General features: G+C 40.0%; 1 protein-coding gene across 1 annotated transcript in view; it reads right to left on the reverse strand.

Annotated features, from left to right (window-relative positions):
• Eaat2 (Excitatory amino acid transporter 2) overlaps window positions 1-23,437 on the reverse strand; it is a 214,731-nt gene that overhangs the window by 90,899 nt on the left and 100,395 nt on the right. Inside the window, 1 exon segment of the mRNA XM_071598719.1 lies at window positions 9,316-9,534. Coding sequence (XP_071454820.1) covers window positions 9,316-9,517 — 202 coding nt within the window. The 5' untranslated portion in view covers window positions 9,518-9,534.

Raw genomic sequence — 23,437 nt, forward strand, 5'->3', positions numbered from 1 at the left:
AAAAGCAGAGTCGAATGTCTGCATGTGAAGACCTGCAACAACATCGCGATGACTCCTTAACCCCCTTAAGTCCCGACTTGGCACCAGCAGACTATTACTTATTCCCAAAAGTGAAATCCTTCCTCAAAGAACACCACCATTGGACCCTAAAGGCTGTCAAAGAATCTTACAAACGTACCCTTAATGATCTTCCGGAATCCGTATAGCTGGGAACCTTCCAGTCGTGGCAAAGGCGCTGGGAAAGTGTGTCGGCATCAAGGGATGTAATTTGAAGAATTTTGAGGCATTGCAACAATATCTCAAGTGAATCTCTTTTTCCGAAACATTTTCTGATACTTTTTACACAAACCTTGTATTTGTACATGCTACTATGGAGAAAGAGTAGGGAAAAAGAGTGGGCAACAGATCAGAGAGTATGAATTAGTTTTAAAAGGAGGCATTTACTTGATATATTCTTTTCTCCATCCATTTCTTTTTGCGATGAAGCGGAATGAAGAAAAAAATGAGAAAGTAAGCAATTATTTTTTATTTCATATTTCAGTGTTGCTGCGACTGTGGTTAGATTTCAATGTTACGCCCCCAGAGAGGTTGAGTGAGCCTTTAATTTCACTTTATTTCGGTGGGTCATTACCAGGACCAAATTCATCTCGTTGCATCCAGCTATGTTGAGTCTGAGAGACAGCTGATTTGCGTGCCATTTGAAGCATTCCAAATACTATCCAAGGATTCATTTGAAAAAGCTCTCCGAGCTACAATCTTCATTGTTGATTTCTCCATATCTTCCTAGTTCTTTACGATGACGCCCACAATCATTTACTTCTTATAATTCATTCTAAGTCTACTTCTGTAGTACTTTCTTCGCATGTTCCTTCTTTTACGACCTCCATTTGATCACTGGTCCTTGGATAGTACCAAAATTATTTTCTGCTACTTATTCTTTTCAGTCACTTCCATAGACTTACTTCTTTCTACGACTCGTCTCTTTGAAGGAATTCTTTATCATTTTCTCAGTTTATACTCCCATGATATTTCTATAGGGGAAATATTTATTTCCCTGCAAAGGGTTTTTCACTGCTTCTGCTGTCGACTATACCTCAACGATATGTAAAAGCTAACGCCATTTATAGTTTTTCTGAACATTTCCTAGGTTAGGGTAGTACTAATTTCATTTAGCAGTCGTGTTTCCTAATAACAGTCGTTCATTAATTCAACTATTCAGTTCTCCTCTCCCTCCTCCCATGGTTGGTGGCCCTGTATACTCAGTAATAAAATCATTACTCCACACGTTTTACTCAATTATTATAAAAAATGATCTTTTTCGCTGCGGTTACACACCACCATCTTAGTTTCATCTTTCCTAATTTAAAATGTTTCGCCCTACATCCATCTATCCATGCAGGTCCCAGTATTTGCCATGTATTCTCTCTGTAAGCATAATGAATTTTAATTTTGGAAAGGGAATATTGGAGTTTAAGGAGATTATTCCGGATCCGCATCTCAGCCATCATGTTGAGTTTTCCAAATCCACAACCCATGTGGCACATGCGAAAGGTAAGATAATGCAAAAGGTCGTCTACCCGCTCTTCTTCGAATGGTCCGTGTCTGAAGATGAGGGCAGTGATAACGGCGAAGAATTGGGATTGGTCGTAGATATCGTGACGTATTTCGGGTTGACGAAAAAAGAGCGACGTCGAGACGACCTAATCGATATGCGGTTGAGTCCTCTTTCATGAGGCTCGCTCGATCCCCGGAGGGAAGGTCACGCATAAAAGAATCGCTCTATATTCGGGTCGTTTTAACATGGCCTAATCATTAAAGTCCTAGGGTTATGGTAGGCAATCGTAATGGATTATCGGTTGGCAGAGGTTTAAAATGCATGCGGAATCGATCTTAACACCCAAATGGTTACGGCTTTTGCCATGCGCATACCTCAGCCACTGATCCCATAAAATATGGACTACCTATCGATTTTAAGACACTTTATCGTTTAAGCCCACGCTCCAAATTCGGCATTTTAGGCCCAAGGCAAGGAAATCATGATGTACAGCGATTTCTTGAAACCAATTCCGCATCCGCGATAAAGGGAGTTTCGTGAAAAATAAAAATAATATGCTGTGAAATATATACGTATACATTCTGGAAAATAAACTAATAACTTCTGAATATTATCTTTCACTCTCATACTGAAATACAGTTGGTTAAAATCAATTGCTTTTAGAAAACAATTGATGTATAAAGAGAAGGGCACTTTTTTCATCCATTTGTTACATCTCAAATTGAGAATTCTAGAGTTGACGTCCTCGGAAGTCGTTCGGAGAGAAATGATACGCTCTTAAGAGAGAACATCAGGGCCCACATACGCAGGATTTTTGTGCACGCCGAACTGACCTATCGCAATACTGGCAGATGAGTAAAACAACTCGCCCACACGCAGCATGAGGGAAGAAGTGGGGAACCGCCCAACATAAACTGCCCGTTGAGGGGCTTTCGGAACGTTCATCACGTATCAATAGGGATAATAATTTATCCAGAGCGATCCGAGAAAAATAGCCAAGGTGCGGATGTGGGTAGTAAAGGTAAAGAACTACGCGGTAATTTAAAACATATTATTATATGATTCTAATGATGGTGTAATAAGAAATACATAACCTGATGAAGATGCATCAAATCCAGGTAATGTGGGTCGTATACATGCGATCTATCAGATCGAAATATCAGCCAAAATTAATGTTAATAATATATAAGAAACAAGTGGTGCTCTTTAAGTTTCGATGAAATCTGAATATATCATTTTGGCATATATCTAGCCGCAATGCCTAAAACGGCCCCCCTGCCACACACCTTTTTGGTGGCTTGCAGGGCATTGATGTAGATGTAGAACGGTTACCATTAACTCATGTGCAGCTGGTCAGAATTATTATATCTCGGAGCGATCTGGGAATCTGTGAATAATGTGCATCTGGAAAATTTTTAATTTGATATGGCATCAACCATAAATAATTTGCTAAAAGACAACCTCATTGAACCTAAACCGCCATTGGTCTACCCTAACTGAATCCCTTTGCTTTTATTCCCAATATTATATCACTCTCGTAAAATTGTATTAATTAAAAATTACAATGGGGAGCGGGAAGATGACAACGATATGCAAGTATAAAATGAAGATAATGAAAGAGAGAGAGAGAGGGAAGAAAGGCTAGACTGAGGAGGAGGCTGTAACAATGGTTGGTCGAGAAAACAGAAAAAATAATGAAAAGGGGAGTGACAAGGGAAGAGAAGGAAGTGAGAGCGGAAGGATGATTAAGGCGAAACTAAAGTTTGAATGGATCGAGTGGAAAGGCGTGGGCTTGTGGGGGAAGAAGCGGAAATGAAGATGTCGTACGCACTGGCGGGCTGCGAGCAAAGCGCTAATGGTGGAGCGGGAGAGAATTAATTAAGCAAAAGAACATGAACCGGCAGAGTAAGCCAACAGCTAGAATATGAGTCGGGCGGGAGACGATGTGGCGATCAAAAGACTATGATGAAAAAAAATCTTTCTAGGTTTGTGCCGTGTCGAGTAGAGTTGCATTTCGAATAAGTACATGCATTTTCAGTGAGGTTCATAAACAACATACAATATTTCTTAATTTGCTTCCAGGTGCCCATGTACCAATAAAATCAAATAAATAAATAAGAAGTGGAATGATAGAATTCAGTGGTGAATATTAGTGAATTAATGTTTCGGTCTTTCATTACAGCAAAGTTTTCATGACTGTGAACTTCATCCTTGTTAGTTAATATATGATATTCGTATCCATTTAACTGCACCATAGAAGAAGGATCTCAATCATTATAAAGAGTCAATATTGCTCTGTTAGAAGTAGTGGTAAATATAGGGGAGACGACTGACAGTTGAGGTCATTTGCACCATTAGGGATGGATGGGAAAGGAGGAAGGGTGGAGGGAAAACCGGCGTCGGCATCAGACTACTTTTATCGAAAGGAGCCAAGGGGTCCACAGCTAATTGTCCCAACCGACGGACGACGTACTCACTCAAAGTGCTCTCCATAGTCTTTGAACCGGGGATCAGGATACAACTGAAAAATATCTACTGTCTCTAGGATTAGAACATGGGCCCTCCGAGTGGGAAGTTACGTTAGCAACTGCACCATCCCGATCCTCCATATTGCTTTTGTTCATTGATAGTTATTGAGACTTAATGGCTTAATTATAACCCTCGTAGATTTACGACAGCCTTCCACTTTGACCATTTCTACTTGGGCTAAGTTGGAAGGTTTTAAGGAAATTTGTGCGTTCGTCGTAATTTTGGTGCCTACTTGCGAATATCAAAGTACCGCTCAAGTTTCTAGAAGCTTTTGAGGTCCACATGTCAGTCGAATCTTTATGCCAACGGAATAAGAAACTTTTCTTTGGCAGGAGCATAGATGTAAAAACCATTACGAAGTGAGGCAGAAGGAGGCACACAGCCTAGCGTGCCAGGTATTCTTCGTCGTAGCTCAAGATGGAATGGCGAATGACTCACCTAAGTGCTGAGTTTGAACCAAACGGGGTCGGAAGGGGCCCATACTGTCGGGTCCCATGTCCTCATTTCCCAACGTCTCTAGTATTAAAGGCTACTTATTCAATGACTTTAACAGTGTGTATCATAGTAATAGAGGTCATTATGGGAACTGTGAGATTGCAGAGAATATTGGCACCCATTAGTTTAGGTGGACCATTAGGTTTAGTGTGTAGTCAGGGGTGACAAATGGAGTGACAAATGGGGTGAAGAATTCGGCGTCGGCCTTGACCCGCTCGCGACGAAATGCACCCACGGTGTCCACAGTTGAGTGCCCCATGTAATGGATGGCGTGTTGCAAAATAGGTGCTTCCACACGTTACACAAGTCGGAAGAGAAATAATTGAAGTGAAGAAAAAGCAGTTAATATGTTAGGGTGTTCACTGGCATCAAATCACTCATGGGAAGTTGTCTGTGGCTTTAAACATTGGAAGTTAGCTTCTACCTTCATGCGATGATTAGAAATTGTGAAATAATTAACCTTAAGGACATGATGTAGCGTTATCGCAACGAATATTTTAAAATATTTTTAATACTGTTAAGAATTATGTACATCGTCTAGAGTAGAGGACGATTTTCAATCGACAGCTTGCATTGGGTCCTGCAGTGCGGAAGCAGCCATAGAGTAGTCAAGACAACTGTCGTGATAAGCCAGATAGATTACTCCACCACTCGACGGCGCGGAGAATCGGAGCAGCGGGTTTTCAAATTTATTTTTTCGAAAAGGGCGCATTGAAATTTTTTAAATGGAAAAATAACGAAAAAATGCAAATGCACGGATAGATCAACATCTCAAAGTAGCCGAACTGGACCGAAACTGATTTACAGAGCAAAATTGAGATAGCTTGGTATTGGCAGACACATTCTGATAATCGCACATCAAAGAGCGTGGTGAATGACTAGTTCTCATTGGGTACTTTGTATTGTTTTTAGTAGTTTGTTTTTCATCCATTTTACATAGAACCTATTAGCTCCTTTTGTCTATCTGCCTGGTGTACCCGCACGTATTATAATCGAGGGTGCTTTTGTAATCATAGATGCTTTTAATACTTCATGAGGCAAAAACCAATATTGGCTTACAGTGAAATAAGCAAGGCATGCGCTCATGCAGCTGCTGTCATGGTACAGTGTAGACGCAGACTGGGGGGAATTAAGGTAAGGTACATCACACTTATCGTAATTCGTACCGCCATCAATTACCATACTGTAATTTCTAACCGCTAATCAATACTTCCATGTTTTCGTACAAAATATCTCAACACAACCAAAATCAAGAGGAATTTTGAAATTCGTATAAAAATAAATGCGAACCTTGCAAATGAATATTGCATTTTCTTCGAAAGACCTCATTTCGAAAGGTTAAAGAATCATATAAATTGTTCTTAACCAAGAAGAATCGTACTTAACCCTGTTTGTCACCAAGCTGATAGATCCTAAAGAAGGGATAATGCATTCCAGCGAAAGGACTTCACATTTTAAGAATTTTGAAACAGAACGAAAGTGTTTTCTTAAAAGACAAAATCTTCATTGCCGCAGTTCGAAGGGGAAAATAAATGGCTATGAAATAGTAGACCGCGTTCGTACCGTGTTGCCATATTCTGTGCCATAATTTTAGCCAAAATTATTCCTCTTCGTACCATGATGCCGCTCTTGGGTGTGAGGTAGAAGAAGAGAAATAACTAGGATGGAGTTGGAAGGGAGGAAACTTCATATTTTTTGCGCAGCGACACGCTTTGAATTAGTTATTCTGGGTGTAACGAGGATGGATGAAATGAGCGGGTTGAGGCGAGATAAGGATACGGGGAGGGTTTGGTTGGATTGAGATGATGAGTCGGGGTGAACTTGACCGAGGGTAAGGGAAAAGAAGAGGGAGGGAGAGGGGAATGAGGGAGGGTGAGTCAAAGAAAGAAATGAGGTACGAGGGAGGAAATTCCGTCACCATGCGACGGTGGGGTGAAAGGGGTTGAGGCTTCAAGGGTATCATGAAGCGCGTGGAGGTAAAGAGGGGCGAAGAGGAGGAGGGAATCACGGTTTGGCGAGCAAGTGAGATTTGATGGAAGGCAGGATGAAGGAGATCGTCGGGAAGGATATTCTTCCGAGGCGTTGAGGGTTGCCCGGGAATGTGGAGATGGCGGGGGAGGGAATAGGCAAGGTTAAGGGTGGGCAAAAGGGAACGAGAGACCGATAGGAAGGGAAATGCAAAACATCAAAGTGGAGAACATGTTTTTTTCCGTTGAATAAGGGCATTCGTTAAGACCCCTGCCGATTCCGAGAAGTCAGGAGTGATTTTCGCGCGGAGGAGGACTTAATTATTCCATTCAGGAACTCTGCCACTCCGGGGGCGGGAAGGTCATGCCGCTGTTAAACATTTATTTGGGGGCAGAAAAAAAATACACTGCGGGAAAAGAAATTTCGGCTTATTTAGAATGTGGGTAAGCCAACTCTTCCATTGGCTCAACTTAGAGCTAGTTTTCATTCATCTGAGAGAGGGTATACATGAATTTCGTTTTTATCCTTACTTAACCATCGTCACAGAAACGATTTTCATTATCTTTCTGCTCCTCACTCTGAAATAAGACTTATGTCTAATGAAGACAAAGCAATATAATACTTTCGGAAAAGAATTGGTTAAAATATATTGCAAAAATATTGATGTATTTCCCTTCCATATGCGAAGTAAATATATGTGCAATTTAATGGATGGATTGGACAAATAATGTGATGATAATGCAAAAACCAGTTGGAGAGATTTAAGTACAAGAGTTTCTCATGTAATTAGTTGATCTAAATATTACCCCAATGATCGAATAAATTCGTTGATTATTTCATTAGCGTTCTTCTTTTGCGTCTGGTCATTCATCTCCTTCTAATTAGTTAAGGAGAATTTAGACGGGGCATGAACACTGCCAAATTTAGTTTAAGCTAGAGGTTACAATCGATAGCGCATTAAGATTGAAGTTTACCGAGAAGTAGTATTATATACAAGCAAACATTAACTTTTACCTACAGGAGTGATTCCTTAATGCGGTCACTATAATACTTAAAATCGATCAATAATACAGGAGAGATGAATTTACAGATGCATTTCTTAATGCCTATACAAATTAATGTGTCACAAGTAAATTTATCTGACTCTTAGATGCCAATAATATGTTTTACATTGCTAAATTTTTGATAGCTTTGAATATTTTTTATAGATCTTTCTTGAATACTTAAGTACAGACTCTAATAGGAAATAATATTCGAGACCACTTAATAATTTTGTCCTTGCGTCCCTTCGCAAAATTGAATGAAATTTCTAAGCGTTACAGATTGATTCTCCCTATTGTACTCCTAAAATTGGTTCACATATGCATACAGTTCCCAATTTTGAAACAGAATTGTACATGTAGTTCATGTATTACTAGCCAATCCATCTTGCTATACAAGTCTTCATTTCTTTCGCGTTCCGTAAAGGCTTTTCATTTGTTCAGACCCGTGAAGGAGTCAGTGACTCACACTTATGCTTCTTCCGGGGGCCCAATTTTCATCTACATCTTCCGTAGAGGGCTACTACTATCTTCCTAAGCAGCACTACGGCTCAGTGCATAGAATTCCCACCCCATTCCTTCGACTTCATTCTTAGTTTTTACAACGCGATAATGTCTATGCTGCCTTAAGTATTAAGAATTCCCCTCCCTTCGGCATATTTGATTTGAGGAATGAGAGAAAAAGGGTGGCTTCATTCACTTACACACGGTTCCTGAGCGGAGGAAGGCAGAAATAAGGGCATTATGGGTCCTTTTTCATGCTACACTCTGCTCTCCTATGCTGGTGCATACGAAAATACCTATCTGAGGTCCGTGCTGAAAAACTCTTAACAAAGGTGATTGACATTATAGCTCATTTACCTCAAGGTGTTAGAGGAGTTGATGGATGTTTTTTCCAGGATTTGTTGGTGAAAGACATTTAAAACCTTAATTATGTTCCATCTTGATTATAATACAACGTGTTAAATACAAATGCAGGCCCTGAAAGGCAAAATAAACTACTCCTAAGATCCAATCGATTAGTACATGGTTGACCCCGTCAGATTTGAGCTTTTATAAGTGTAACAGCATGACTAATTCAAAGAAACTGACTCAATCTGGGGATTTTTCCTATTACGGGTGACTAAGGCAGACCCAGACGGAATATTGATTTTTGAATTATTAAATATAATTTTTTATGCAAATGTGCCATGCGCACGTGTGCATTTCCTTTCAAAAAGAAGACATAGGTAGGTTTTCTATGCCATGTTGTATACTTAAAGATATATTCACATAATCTACTTACTAAAACCCTCAGGAATTCCAATATGGTTCATATTCCATCACTGATGGGTTTTATTCCTCATGTCAAGCATGCATTGCAAATTAAAAATCATTGGAAGAGGGTAGTGGGCTCGTGAAATTTTTGATTTACGTTTTAGTGACTCAATGAGAAGTGAATACTTGCGTGTATTTTACTCTAGTAAAAAGCTGGCCCCTGATTTCTACTTAAAAATTATTGGATGTGAACTAATGCGTGAAGAAAACCTTTTTTCATTAATTACATCTATTGCAGAGCTTGTAACGTTGATAATAATGGAAAATCAGGTGCCATTTTATATCAGCAATGTTTTAAAATTCCTCGAGGGTCATATTGTATGTGAGGGGACCAGTGAATGGAGAGGGTGGGGTTTTCGTGGGTGGTGGGGGTTTTTAAAGGGCTTCTGAATGAAATGGGCGCACACTCACCGAAGATGACCCCGAAGAACACTCCGGACAGCGTGACGATGAAGAGGGCGTTCTCGACGATCCACATCTTCAACCGCCTCGTGTTCACCGGGATCCCCCGACCTCGTCCTCCGTCGCCCTCGCCGGTCATCGCCGCCGTGTCCGAGGAGGTGCCTCCTCCGCCGCCCCCTCCCGCGTCCCCCGGACTCCCTCCCTCGGCCATCCTGGAGAAGAGGTTTCCTGGAAGGCGGAGGGATTTTGCCATGAGGGCGGGGAGGGCAACCACTGCCTTATGCGGAAAGAGAACCGTCTTGGCGGTAATGGGTTCTCGTCGGGGGTGAAATAAGGTGTGAGAAGAGAACTTAATCCCCTCGTCCACGCTCCTCTCCTAACGTCGCCCAGCCCGTTCCCCAAAATCGTTCTTGCAGTATACTGAATCTTCCTCCAGTCCCCTCTTCTCCGTGATATGCTGCCCCCCCCCCCGCACCCTCTTAATGATCTCACCTCCCCCCTCTCTCTCTCTCGCTACCTTCTCGTATGTCAAAGCCTATTCCCGTCGTGTCTGCTGGCGTCCCTAAATGGCGAAGAACCCCTTGGTGGTTCGAGAGGGAGACGGTTGGTGTTGGTGTTGATCTCCTCGTGCCGGCGAGGGTACCAACCGAAGGGCCGCGAGTGTTCTTCCAGAAGAATCGGATCCTAAAAATTGACCCGCCGCCGCCGCCGCTCGGAGTCCTCCTCCCCCTCCAGTAGGTTATAAAAAGATGAGGGTGGCTATTCCCGTCGTATTTCTCCTCTGCAACGCCTGAGTATTTTTTAAGTGTGCATAAGACGAGAATGAGGGAGAGATCATGGAGGAATGTCTTCGCAGGCCGCCTCGATCCACACGACTCCCTCTCGCCTCGAATCGACTCCTTATCGCAGGGGGGACGTGTTACAGCCTGTTGTCGTCTCTCTCGCTCTCTCTCCTCCTCCTCGTCCCCCCCCTAGCCCACAGACACACACACACACACACACACACACACACACAGGCACGCAGACACAGCCTACTTTTCCGCGCGGTGTTTATGAAAATGGTACGGGATTCCGTGTGCTCTTTCCCCAAGAAGAATGTTCTGGATAGTGGTTCGGTCTATCCCCGTTCGTCTCACTGTACGTCTACCTCCCACTCGATACCCCTCTCCCCCTTAAAAAGGGGAACGTGGGAGAGAATGTTCTGGTTGAATGAAAAGAAGTGTGCTGTATGCGCGCGATCCAAGTGCCTTTTGGATGGACAGGCGGCGCAAAAAATTTAGTGCGCGAACAGTAAACCTCTCCCCCCACCGACGTCGGCACTGCCAGCGAAAAAACGAAAAAACTTGGAATTAGCACGTCTTGTAGTCTCCCTAAGACCCCTTCTTCTTCGTGCTGCAGGAGTCCGGCCGTCTTCGGCCCTCGTGGAGTGTGGCGGGGGACAAGAAGTTCGCGAAACGACGGTGTTTTAGGCCTCCCAGCGAACACACGACTCTCCTCTGCCGGCCCAGACTCTGCCTCTCCACCTCCTCCCTCCTCCACTATCCTTCTCTCTCTCTCTCCCTCAATCACCACTCCAACCCCTCCCTCCCTATCTCCTCCCTCTCCCTCTCTTCATGTCTTTCTCTGTCTCCCTCGTTCCCGCCACAATATTGATCGCCCCAAAGCTCGGCTCCCTCTCTCTCTCTCTCTCTCTCCCTCCGTCCCTCCCCTTCCCACCCCTCTCTCTCCCACGTTCTAACATTTCCCCTTCTCATCCACCAAAACCTCCTCGCCTCCTCCACCCCCTCCCAGCCGTTTCCTCTCTCAGGGGTCGGGGTTCGAGGCCTGTCCTCCGTGCCGGTGACCCTTGGCCGTACCAATCGCGGAAAGGGGCACGCCTATTTTCCCGGGTGCAATACCTCTGCTCATGTCCTATATCCCTTCCCCTTAAGTATGCACTTCCCCAATTATGCCTTCCTCCCTACTTCCCGTGCCACAATCACATTTGCGGTCCGTTCAATGCAAGAGATCCTAGAGGGAAATCAGGTTAATGGCATAAAAAGCATGTGCATGAAACAAATAGTGTTTGCTCACTTACATCGAAAAGTAATTAGAGCGATAAATACTTACACATGAACTCAGATTTATTTGATGGAATAATAATGTTTGAAAGTTTGCGGTAAAAAGAAATTAGAACATTGTATTGCTAATATAATGACAATTTATTGAATTGTTGCGTTTACATGTAAATGAATAAGGATTTTATATGCCGTTCATTCTATACTCAATATATTTCGCATTTCAAATCTAGCTGAATTCTGACGTCCGGCAGTCCAAACTGTCACGGAGAGCCTCAAAAGACGTCGGTGCGCCTTAAGAAACCAACAAGGCTGAGGAGCTTTAACGCGAGCCTCTCCCCCTCATTTACCCGCCTCTGCCCTCACACCCACATCTGATCCCCACCCTCACAAACACCCCTTAACGTGCTCCTCCCTACCTCTCTCCAAGATCTCTCCCTTCGGCACCTAGGACGGGGTGTGGCGAGCGAAGGCTGTGTGTTTGTTTGTGTGTGTAGTAGTGGAGTGTGTTCAGTAAGTCGGGAGATAGGTTTAGGCGGGGTGTTAGGATAGCTTCCTACCCTACCCCTTGTGAAAGCCGGCATCCAAACCCCCGCTTCCCACTCAGAACTTTACCCACGCCCCTCTTCTGCTTAGCCCCTCTCCATTTTCATCCCTCGCCGCCTCCCCCAGCGCAAAACCTGGCCTCATGGGGTGTATGGCGCCTGCGTCTCGGAGGGAAATACCACACCGCCGCGACCCACCACAACTTGCCCTTCGTCAAGGTCCTCCCTCACCCCTGCACTCGCCTCCCCACCATTTCGCCCACCCCCTGTGGGAAGGAAGATCGCTCAGCCTAATCACCCTCCCGCTCCCATCAACCCCGTAGACTTTTCTTCCCTCTCATCTTCTTTCCCGAGTGTCCTCACATTTCTCTGCTATTGCGTAATGTTTTTGTGGCTACGACCGTGATCCGATTATATGCGTGGCAAAGATTCATTTTAACTAGCAGATTTTTTAATCTTTGGGGAGAAATTTATCGCCATCGTAAGTAAATAATGCGAGTATAGGTTTTCTGCAGCTCTCAGTTATCTTCTCCATCCACATCTTCATTCCTTCATGGACTCTCATATGTCCATCTGTCATCATATGTGTTAATACCTTTCCGGTCTTCCTCTTTATTATCAATGGTTATTTTCAAGAGCTACGAGGTAGCACGTTACGCCTTAAATGGTGTTCCCTGAAAGTTTCTCTCGTCTTTTATGTAGATTTTTTCGTAGCGCTTGTTAAAAACGTCTTTTTTTCTCCGTTGGGCTTATTTATTGATAATTCGATCAAAAATGTCATCTTCAAAATTATTCTGGCGACACCACTAGATACAGCCTTGTATGATAAGATTAATCAGACATGTGTTTCAACTTTTGGTCTCCATAATTCTATGCATCCTATGGTACACTTTTCCTCGGTGGTAACGCATTCTTTAGTTGGGCTATTCTGCTCACAATGGTATTCTTGCTTCATCATTCTTTGTGCATCTTGCGGACCACGTTGTAAAAGTCTTCAATTTGTACTAGATTTTACGTCTCACGCTGATCGATTCTTCATATCCCTATGCCATTGCTTTGGTTTCATTATAGCCAATCTTTTAACTACGTCTTTTCAATATTTTGTGCCCGCAGAATAACATCAGCGAATTCTCTCTGCCAAAAGCGTAGCATTTAGAGGGATCCCTGGTAATAATATATAATTTACATTTATTTCATCAAATTTCTCTCTAATTTAATTTTGAAGATCATTGGTGACAAAACACATCCTTGCCTTACTTCTATTCTGTCATTGCTGCTTCAATACTGGTAACTCATTAATTACAGCCAACTGAAATTGATACGAGATCCAATCCAATCACAACTCGTAGATCCAATGAATCACATTTAGGTTGTTGTATTCAAATCAATTTTTCTGAGAGGTGGAATCGATATTTCAGTCGATATTATTGTATTCTCGCTCAAAAGCGTTGCCTGTCGTTAAAGGTAACTTATCTTTTTCCATTATTTCCTTTAAAATAATTCTGAAAGCTAAAATAACATCTCTCGTGTCTCTGATTTTCTCTCGGCCGACTTGATATTCGTTCGGTAATTGTTTCGCCTTATGCTCATTCCCCATAATCAATATTTCAATGTCAACTCGCTTCATACTTCGTAAACTAATTATTCTGAAAATGTCTCTTATGCTTGACCACTTCTTAAAGTAAGGTCAGTGAAGTTATTTCAAAAGTTATTGGTACTTTTTCATTTGCATAAATATCAAAGATGAATTTTCATGACATGATAAATTTATTATTCACGATTAGTGTACGCTGAAATATCAGTGTGTGTTCTGCCGTCTTCAACTTTACCACTTCCGGGATATATATTCATATATGTGTTACTTTATGTATTTAAAGCGATGGTTTCAAGTAAACATATTTCCATATTCAAAACCATATTGGGTACAGAATTCAAGCAGTCTATCTCGTTTTCATTTCGCTTGCATGATCAATTTTATCAACTGTCTCTGTAACCGACAACGGTGATCTCATGTCGTAGGATTATTTAATTTTTCTCTCCTGTGAGGTTCTATGTCAGTTACACTTTTCCTTCGGTAGACATGTTTCACTACCTCTTCGTTAAAATCCGATGCATGTATATATATCATGCACTGTAAAAATCGTTTCAAAATGTCTTATCAATGTTAATCCACGCATCCAGGTACGCATAGAGAGCTTATCATCGGCATTTGATTAGTCTTCCAAGGTATAATTCTAAAACGTACAATCCCAATTTAAAATCAAATGTGACTAATCATGAAGTTCTTCCAATATCACATTCTTCGGACAATTTAACTTAACTTGGGCATCATGGATGGGGTAAAGGGAGGTAGAAAGTATGCGGAATTGAAGAAGGGTTTGTTATTGTATTGCCCCGCTTTGTTGCCAATTTGGTCACTTTCAACTTCGCTTTCACTCATGTGCACTGCTGCCTCAGCCTTAATGATAGCCTAAAAGTCGGCAGAAGCCGTTCACCGATTCAGGGTTCTGTCACAGGATTTAGTCGTTATTTTAAGCTATTTACTTCAAGGTAAAAAACGATTTAGCTTCCGAGTACTGTCTATCATTGTCCGCGAATGTTTATTCATTGACTACATTTGCTTATTTGGCAGGTAACATGTGCCAATTTCATGAGAATGACGCACCATCCAGTGGAAATATTTCATAACTTTAGACATAGTCTCGACGATGTAGCTTTTTAATTTTTTTAAATAGAAAAAGCTACACCCTAATGAGATTTTAAAGAGTTTGGGACCCCATACGTTCCCTCTATAGCCTATTTCTATATCTAGTGGACTCATAACATTTTCTGTTCCCAAAAATTTCCTTGATACGTTTTTTAAATGTAGAATGTCCACTCTCATAGTATATTTTAATTTCAACATTTGTGTAAAAAAGACTGTCTAACTAGATGAAATATTAATATTTTGTTACTCATTTAATAGCCAGCAATATATGAAAATCAATATTATCTTAAAATATTATTCTGATACACATACATAATAAAATATATAATACGATAATATAGAACTGCTCAATATACCAAAGAGAGTAAATTTGAAGAGGAGTTTATGAAAAGTAAATTAATTCAAAGGGTAGGCAACACGGAGGCAATAAAAAAGAAAACAAGATAAGAAAATGAGCTAGTAATAGTGCTCATGTATTTCAGTTGTTTCAGAGATATGGTTAAAAAAATAATAAACTTCCTGGGACTTACTTCACTCTTAAAGACCATAGATATCCCATCAACCATTCCCCGCGGGTAGTATATACCTGCCTTAAGTAAGCCTAACACAAATATTTAAAATTAATTAAAAATCCCTTATCATTGCACGTATTACACACCTCTATTCATCTGCTGAGCCGGAGAGTTGCATCAACTCATGATCCGGCTCTCCGGCTCTATGATGATGATCTATGAAAGCAACCAAAGAATCTCATGAATCATAATTCGACAGATATATCATGTTATTGTAGTAGTAAATCTATACAGAAAATCGGAGTCATAAAAGATGTTTTATAACACGTAACCATGGAATAGTTAGTATATAATTGACATTAAAGTTCAGGGCAAGGGGCAGTTGTCTCTAAGAGTGACTTTATTCCATTACCATTATTTGCTTATTGCTACATTTATTAAAATCCATCACGTTAAAACAAACAACGATGCTGATAAATTCATCGAATTGCCATTAAATTTTTTTTCTACATGGTGTGCATCCCCGCATTTGGATTTGGTGCTTTCCTCTTTGTGCCGCACCACGTCAGAGGTATTATTTTTACTTTTCTCTCTAGCCTCTGATTTATACAACGTGTATTTCTCCCTCTCATAGTGAATCATGAGTAACTGATTCCGTTTCCAGAACTGTTGGTGCTTTTTCTCACAAAATATATATGCAAATACATTTGAAAGCGATATTAACGACCGGGCTTGTGCGTTCCGATGACCCCTAGAGCTGTGCCGGCGGGAGCAATGATAATTGCTCCTGGTAGGGTCACCCATGCCAGATAGCTCGAAGGTTAGGAGCCAGACGAAAGATAGTCCATGCAGCGTCTGTTCCTCCGTGAGGCGGCTACAAAGGCGTCCAACCCCAGGGGGTCATTGAGTGATAGTGTGACGCTAAAAACACTGTTGAGGAAGGCAACGGGAAACCACCTAAATAGTCATTCGCAAGAATATAATGATTCACACTATACAGAATATGAGTCCTGGCAACTACGGGGCTAGGCGAAATCGGCCGCGTGTCGTGCCCGGCAGCGGGGGAGGCAAGGCCTCCGCGGTCGTCATCCCACGAAACCCTTGCAAGGGAAAACCGACAGCAGCAGGACAGAAGACGCAGGAGAAGAAGACCAATTTAGTAATAATAGGAACTTGGAATGTTAGGACAATGCTGAGGACAGGAAAATTAGAGAATATTAAGTGAGAGATGAAAAGAGGAAATAAAGATATGTTAGGTTTATACGAGGTGAGATGGAAGGATAGCGGGGATTACGGGAGCGTTAGTAATGGAGTAATATACAGCGGAGAGGAAGAGAGCCCGTGAAGGTTAACAATAGATTTAAATAAAAAGTTAAGAATAACGAATAAAAATTGTTTCTCTCTCGATTTTTTAGTAATAATTAAAAGTTAACGAAACCCTGCTGTAAATAAATAATGAATGGACATTTTACTAAAGGGAAATTTTTCAGTATCACCGGCATAGTAAAAATATATAGCGCATCTATTTGAAATTTCTTGAAATACAATACTTTCATTCAAATTATGCGTGCGAATACTACCATTAGAAAATTCGGCAGAAGCCTATAAATTCGCATTACTTTTAATATCTCGGGACCTTTATCATCTGAATTGCCGATGAATGAGAAAGCAGTCCACAACTGTCTCCAAGAAGTTCAATAATTGTATTTATACTAGATAGATCTATTTGAAAAATTATGGTTCTAACCTCTGGATTTTGGCTTATAAAGGGCTAATGGATTTGATTATTGCACGCTGAAAGAAAACCATGAAAAAATCATTTTTTTGAATTCAAATTAAAAAAATTTAAAATTTAAATCATGTGAGACCTAATATCCTAATTGTATTGTTCATAGAAAATATAATTTCAGAAAAGCTTTTGAAATTTGAACCAAATACCCCTTGGTTATCAAATGTTTTGGTTTTCCTTTTAAGACGAATGCCATACCGTAATTATCATATCCTTATTTCTCTTAGCACGACCAACTGACACCCCAATCAGACTTGCCCTTTTCAATTTCAAATAGGTGGAATGCTTTCTTAATGATAAAAAACGTAACCTTTGTGGAGTAATTTATGGAGTCGAAATCAGTGCTCTTGGATTTAAAGTCTTCTACTTGTATTTCTCCGAAAGATTCATGCACGTGGTATGCTTTATTCCAAAATTTAAGCTCGCTTACTCGTGTGTCTTTGTTGCAAAATAACACTCTAATTTGAAACTAATCTGATATTCTTCTTCACCCCTTATTTTGATATTTCGATATGGTCGCCTTTGTAGTAAATCCATGATCATTTCTTTGGCGTAAATAATGACTTAAAGGTTTGAAAAAGCAATTCTTTTCTCTATGTGGGCTCAAAGTTTTCCTTTTATTCAAAAATGGTTGCTAACATAACGTCTTAGGCTACACGAAAATCAAGAACGTCATGAAAGCTTTCTTTGGGTGCATGGAGGTGAAAAGTGCTTGAAATATTCTAAAGATTTTTTTATATTTTTAAGGTAGCATTTCCACTCACAAAAGTAAAGGCAATTCCGGATTGATTCTATACAAAATAGCTATTTAATCATCAATGAAATCCTCAAAAAACATCGCCGATTCCCTTCATGATGCAAAGACTAGCGCCAGCAGGTGCTCTAAAGCCATTGGGTTTGCTGTAAATCCTCTGTAATGATTATCGAAAAGAGAATGAGCAAAAAATTCAAAAAAAGTTTTTTAATTACTCCTTTTCCGACGTTGTATATATAACGTAATTTATGCATCTATCATCGGAAATTGCGCCGTATCTAGAAATAATATTTAAGAAGTCGCTGGTAGATCACAAGGTTCCCAGAGATTAGAAAACGGCTAACATACGCCAATATTTAAAAACGGAGAAAAGGAGGATCCGAGCAATTATGGACTGATTTCCCCAATTCCATTTTGTGCAACGTTATGGAAAATATATTTGCTAGTTCGATCGTGAGACACCTTGATAATCAGGAGTTATTAATTAAAAATCAGCGTGGTTTCCGAAAAGGTAGATCCTGCGATACACAAATGTTTGTTCTTGATAATCTAATTCCGGGAGAGAGATGTTCCAGTGGACGCTATTTAGATTTTAAGAAAGCCGTCGACAAAGTACCTCCTAGTAAAGCTATAAGTATATGGCATAGATAAAAATATCTAGGTTTGGATTAAAAACTTTTTGAATGGTCGGGTACAAAAAATAGTGATAGATGGAGTTAGCTCAAATGCAGAAGAATTTACTTCAGGTGTTCCCCAGAAAAGTGTTATCGGACCTCTTTTATTCCTAATTTACTTTAACAACATTGCCTACGTAGTCACTGGTAAGATACGTTCATTTACCGATGATGCAGTGGTTTATCGTGATATCCTTGATGCTGAGGATACAGCAGCTTTGTCAGATGACCTTAATGCTATACAACGCTGGTGTGACACTAGGAAATTAGAATTGAACTTCAAAAAGTGCGTGGTCATCAATTTTTGGAAAAATAGCAATTCCCACCCGAACGTCCGCTACATTGGGAACACTGAAATGAAATGCGTAGACTCAATTAAATACTTTACAGCGTGACCCTCACTCTCGATCTCTTTTGGGCGAAACACGTACGGGGAATATATGGAAAAGCTAACAAAAAAATAGGATTTATGAGAAGAGAACTTGGTAAATGTGATGAAAAGTTTAAACATAAATGTTATCTGGTGCTGGTTATGCCTTATTTAGAATATGCTGCAAGTATATGGGATTCTCACGAAGTTATTAATTATTAATTTATTGACTTCTTTGGGCGAGGTTGAGACTAATTTGGGCGAGGAAGAGACTTATATTGAAGACAATCACATACAACCAAGCCCTAGATGAATGGACATCCACCTAGGCGGGAATCGAACCCGCGACCTTTGGGTTGGTAGGCGAAGACGTTACCCCGCCGCCACCGAGGCCGGCAAAATTACGTCTTCGAAGCTGGATTAATTGCCGAATTGGATCGCGTGCAGCGTAGAGGAGCTAGATTTGTAAAACGTTGTCATGATAAACTAAGTAGCGTATCCAAAAAAATGGAGTAACTAGGCTGGGAATCACTAACGGAGCGAAGGTTAAATTAGACATTAAATCTGTAGCATAAATTGGAAGAGCATCTCTTTAGCAGTGATGTTGAAAATGTATTATTACATCCATCGTACTACGCTAGGAGATATCATGCCAATAAAAATAGAGAGATCAATGGTAGAACAGATGGATTTAAGATGTCATTTTTTCCACGAACGATAGTGGATCATGATAACATTGTACGACAGCGGTAGGGTCATATTCGGGTAAAATTATTCTGGTGTGCATTAATCTCCTTCCACACATCCTAGCGGTAGCTTTCAGGGTATATAAATAAATGAAAAATAACGTACATACATAAGGACGACGAATTGAATGATTAAAAATAAAATATTTTACGTGGAATTGGGAAATTGGAAATACCAACACAAATAATGGATTAAATTATATTATTTTAGTTATAGCTGCCAATGTTTCTGGAAAGTAGAGAATCGTATTCCAGTAGTATTATTGCAGTGGATAATACTACCGGATAAAATATTAAGGAACCGCATGGTACTTTCCATAAAAGTTCTAATTTTATTATTATATTTTTTATTAGGTAGGCTACCGTTTAAGGCAGGCTTAGAATTTACACAGTCAACAACGATACATTTCTTTGTCCCTGATAACAAAACGCACCTTGGTACCAGGCCCCACGTGTACAGTAGACCTTTCTCGCCTTCGCATCTCTCTCTCTAAGGATTAGACTTAGCGCGAGCTACCTTTCGTCTGGATCCTAACCGTCGACCCAGAGAGCAAGGGTTGACCCTGCCAGAAGTAATTACTTGTTGTGATAATTAGATCCACCAGTACAGATCTCGGACTCATCAGAATGCTGCTCCAGCCCTTCCACCGCGTCAAGGTTGTAGTCCATGGGTAGTGGTTATTTAAATGTGTCTCCTAAATTTATCTCTTTTATACTAAATTGATGCACCAAAATTGAATTCCAAAGATTAAATTAGAATTCTCGTTAATTGGTCAGAGGGAACATGTTTCTGATTGGTTCTAAAATTAACGTAACTTCGGCTAGGGTGAGCTTTCCGAAGAGGGGCAGGCCGCCAACCTATTCAGTAAATCAATATTGACGCGGAAGCTTTGAGGCACTGAGCCCAAAATATGATTCATGCATGGGTAACACTATAAATGCGTGTCACAAGCAGATTCATCGCTAATTAAAATTTGAAAAGCGGTCTTTCATAAGGTAAACACCGTCATCAGAATATTTTAGTGGGTTTATTTCTGTTCCGATAATGCAAGAAGGGCGATATTGGAACGAGCGAACAGACCTTGTTTCGTCCCCTTGAGGTCTCGCCTATGGAGCCAGGGTTTATGAATCTAGGCCGTCAAATTGAGCACCATGATTATTGTGAATCCCATTAAATTATATACATGAATTTTAATATCCAGTCATATATGTGATGATAGGGGAATTATAGGTATTTGTAGCTTGCATCCATCCAAAACCTACCTTAACCGTAAAATGACCAAATGGTAATAATGCGATGGTATTATAGATCTTTTTATATTTCTGAGGGATTCGGAGGTATTCAAAAGAATATATGAAATTTCTTTGACACAATGAAACTATTAGCTTGAATGTTTAAATAATGTCTTTTATTTCTGGAGGTTTAAAGTGAAAAAATAATTGTAATAAATCTTAGACTTTTAGTTTTTCTATACATGCGCTTCCCTGTGAATAATGCCAGAGAATAAGATTGTTCTCCTTATTCACTATTTTATACTTGAGATAATACCCAAGGGTTGCGGTTAAAATTCCGTCTTTGGACTTTTGGTCGTATTGATACTGTCTTATTGACTTCCCTGATTGAAAAGAATGGCGCCCTCACCAATATTGGTGCCAATAAACACATTTAAGGCCTCAGCACATCTGGGATTTTTAATTTCCTGACGAAAATCTCCCAAAACAAGTACAAACGTTTCATCAGACCATCTCTCATTAATCTCGTAACCTTTTTTTTGGATTTCTTCGAAATCTGAACGGTATGGTTAAGTGGGCGTAACGAAATAATTGTGTTTTAATTACATTCATCTTATTCTCAAGTCCCTGCGAATCCGGTCTATCATCGGAATCGATTAGATTTTCGATAAAAATTACAGCTTGCATTATCAATGTAATAAATCCCCATATGGAGTTTTTGGATTGAACAGTTTGGAAATTAACCTAGCGACCTTTTCACTTTGATACACCTACAATATCAATTTAAATGATCGAAGGAGACGTGATTATAGAGGACTATAATATAATAACCTTTGATATGGAATGTTATATTAAAAATGAAAGTGAGCATGATAATATTTTGAAGGATATTATAATGTTCCAGCATATCCCAAATTATCCGCAATTTTCCGAAAATAAACTACGAGAGCACTTATGCTTAGATACTGATGGCCATTGAGGCATGGTAAGGAGGTCCGTTGAGAAGTTATTTTCTTTTTCAGGAAAGCTGTTTTACTTTGAGTTTATACCACGTTTTGCGGCCGGTTTGTTCTACGCTTTGATGTTTAATTAGCAATGTAAATAGTCAAATCCTCGGAAGAAAAGTTTTGAAACCATATAAGTCTCACACCATCGAATTAATTGTACCGTTCATCTCTTGCTCAATGCATCGCAAGTATTAAAAAAACACGTACGAAGATGGTTAATAATCTTTTAATGCATCAATTACCAATACTTCGGCATTTACTTTGGTCATCAGATAAACATAGATTATTACATAAGCCCAGATTCAAATAATAAAATCTTAAGAGTAGATCTAATTGGTTTAACTTTGTGAAATGGAAACATTTAATAGTTTTATGAGAATATTATAGGTCGGAAAAAGAATGTTCTACATTTGATTAAGGTCAAATAGTTGGTAAACTTCATGACATGCTAATGCTGTATTTTGTGGATAATACTCATTTTCCAGCTTTACCATACCCTACTCTTTACATACTTTATTGCCTTATGCTTGATATATTTTATATTTGCGAAAAATTCTTCGCAATAAATAAGCCGCTAACATATTTAAACCGTGGAAAATGAGCTCATTTTCTCCTGCTTCGTAAATATCTTGAAAAATGGTTTTTTTACGTAGCTTAAAAACTGGCTACGTCCAATTCGCGAATTACCAATTAATTAGCATTTTGTGAAAACTGTAACTGGTGTTTTCCACAGGTGAATATCAGAGCGACCATTTTTAAAGATTAATTGCATTAAGAATTGCATAAATTGCATCGCGGACAAAAATGTGAGAGGGTTTAGGGAATGAATGTTGGGCGTCATCAAGGAATTAGAGTGAAAATGCATAAAAATAATCTTTTGAATAGAATTCCACGCATTACTCGTTGAAGCTTGGAACAAACGTAATGTTTCCATAATCGCGTACGAGTTGGCTCGGTTTGCATGGAAGAAGGGCCCCGTTTCAGCTCAATGGGAGGTGATAGATTACCTGTTCATGCAAATGCTGATGCCTAAGTCTTGAGTTGTACTCACGGGGCGAGGGGTGTCTCAAGAGAGCCATTGCACATCTCAAAGTCAAAAACGTCACTGCTGCACATTTATATTCGAGTTGGCAAAAATATTTGGCATGACATCTCGCAAATATTTTTCTAAAACCGTTAATTCTGAAAAGACGTCGATGTAAATCACCCAAAAGACATCTATGATTTAGTTCCCTGCAAACTTATTAAAAATTTTGTATTATAATTATTTTATTAATAGAATTTAAATAATACAGAAAAATAATTAATAAAATTAAATAATATTTATTCAGTCAACGAAAGTTTGGCCACTAGTTCATCGAAGTGCCAGCCCGTGTCCTCGGTAGCTCTCACCTTTTAATGAGCAGGAATGGATCAAAATCATACGCAAATGAAGAGTATTCTGAAACTTGTTATTATTTTGACGAATTTCCACGAGTTCCTCTGAACATTAACTTCTTAGCCGAAGAGAGACGAAAATAGTGCAAAGTTATTCATTTACGTGCCGTCGACATGCGGTTTTACAATCGCCGAAATATGTCAATATTAGAAATTGGAGGGAATAAATGTCAATGGTTCTGTGAAAAACTTGACAAAGAGTTCCCTAGTTAACCTCTCTCAACTCTCCTTCATGTCAAAGAGATCCCTTTCTATATATATCTCGCGGGACTACTACCACGTCATTGGCTTCGAATTCAA

Source organism: Hetaerina americana, unplaced genomic scaffold, assembly GCF_022747635.1.
Source record: "Hetaerina americana unplaced genomic scaffold, ioHetAmer1.1.p SCAF_10, whole genome shotgun sequence".
Taxonomy (NCBI): domain Eukaryota; kingdom Metazoa; phylum Arthropoda; class Insecta; order Odonata; family Calopterygidae; genus Hetaerina; species Hetaerina americana.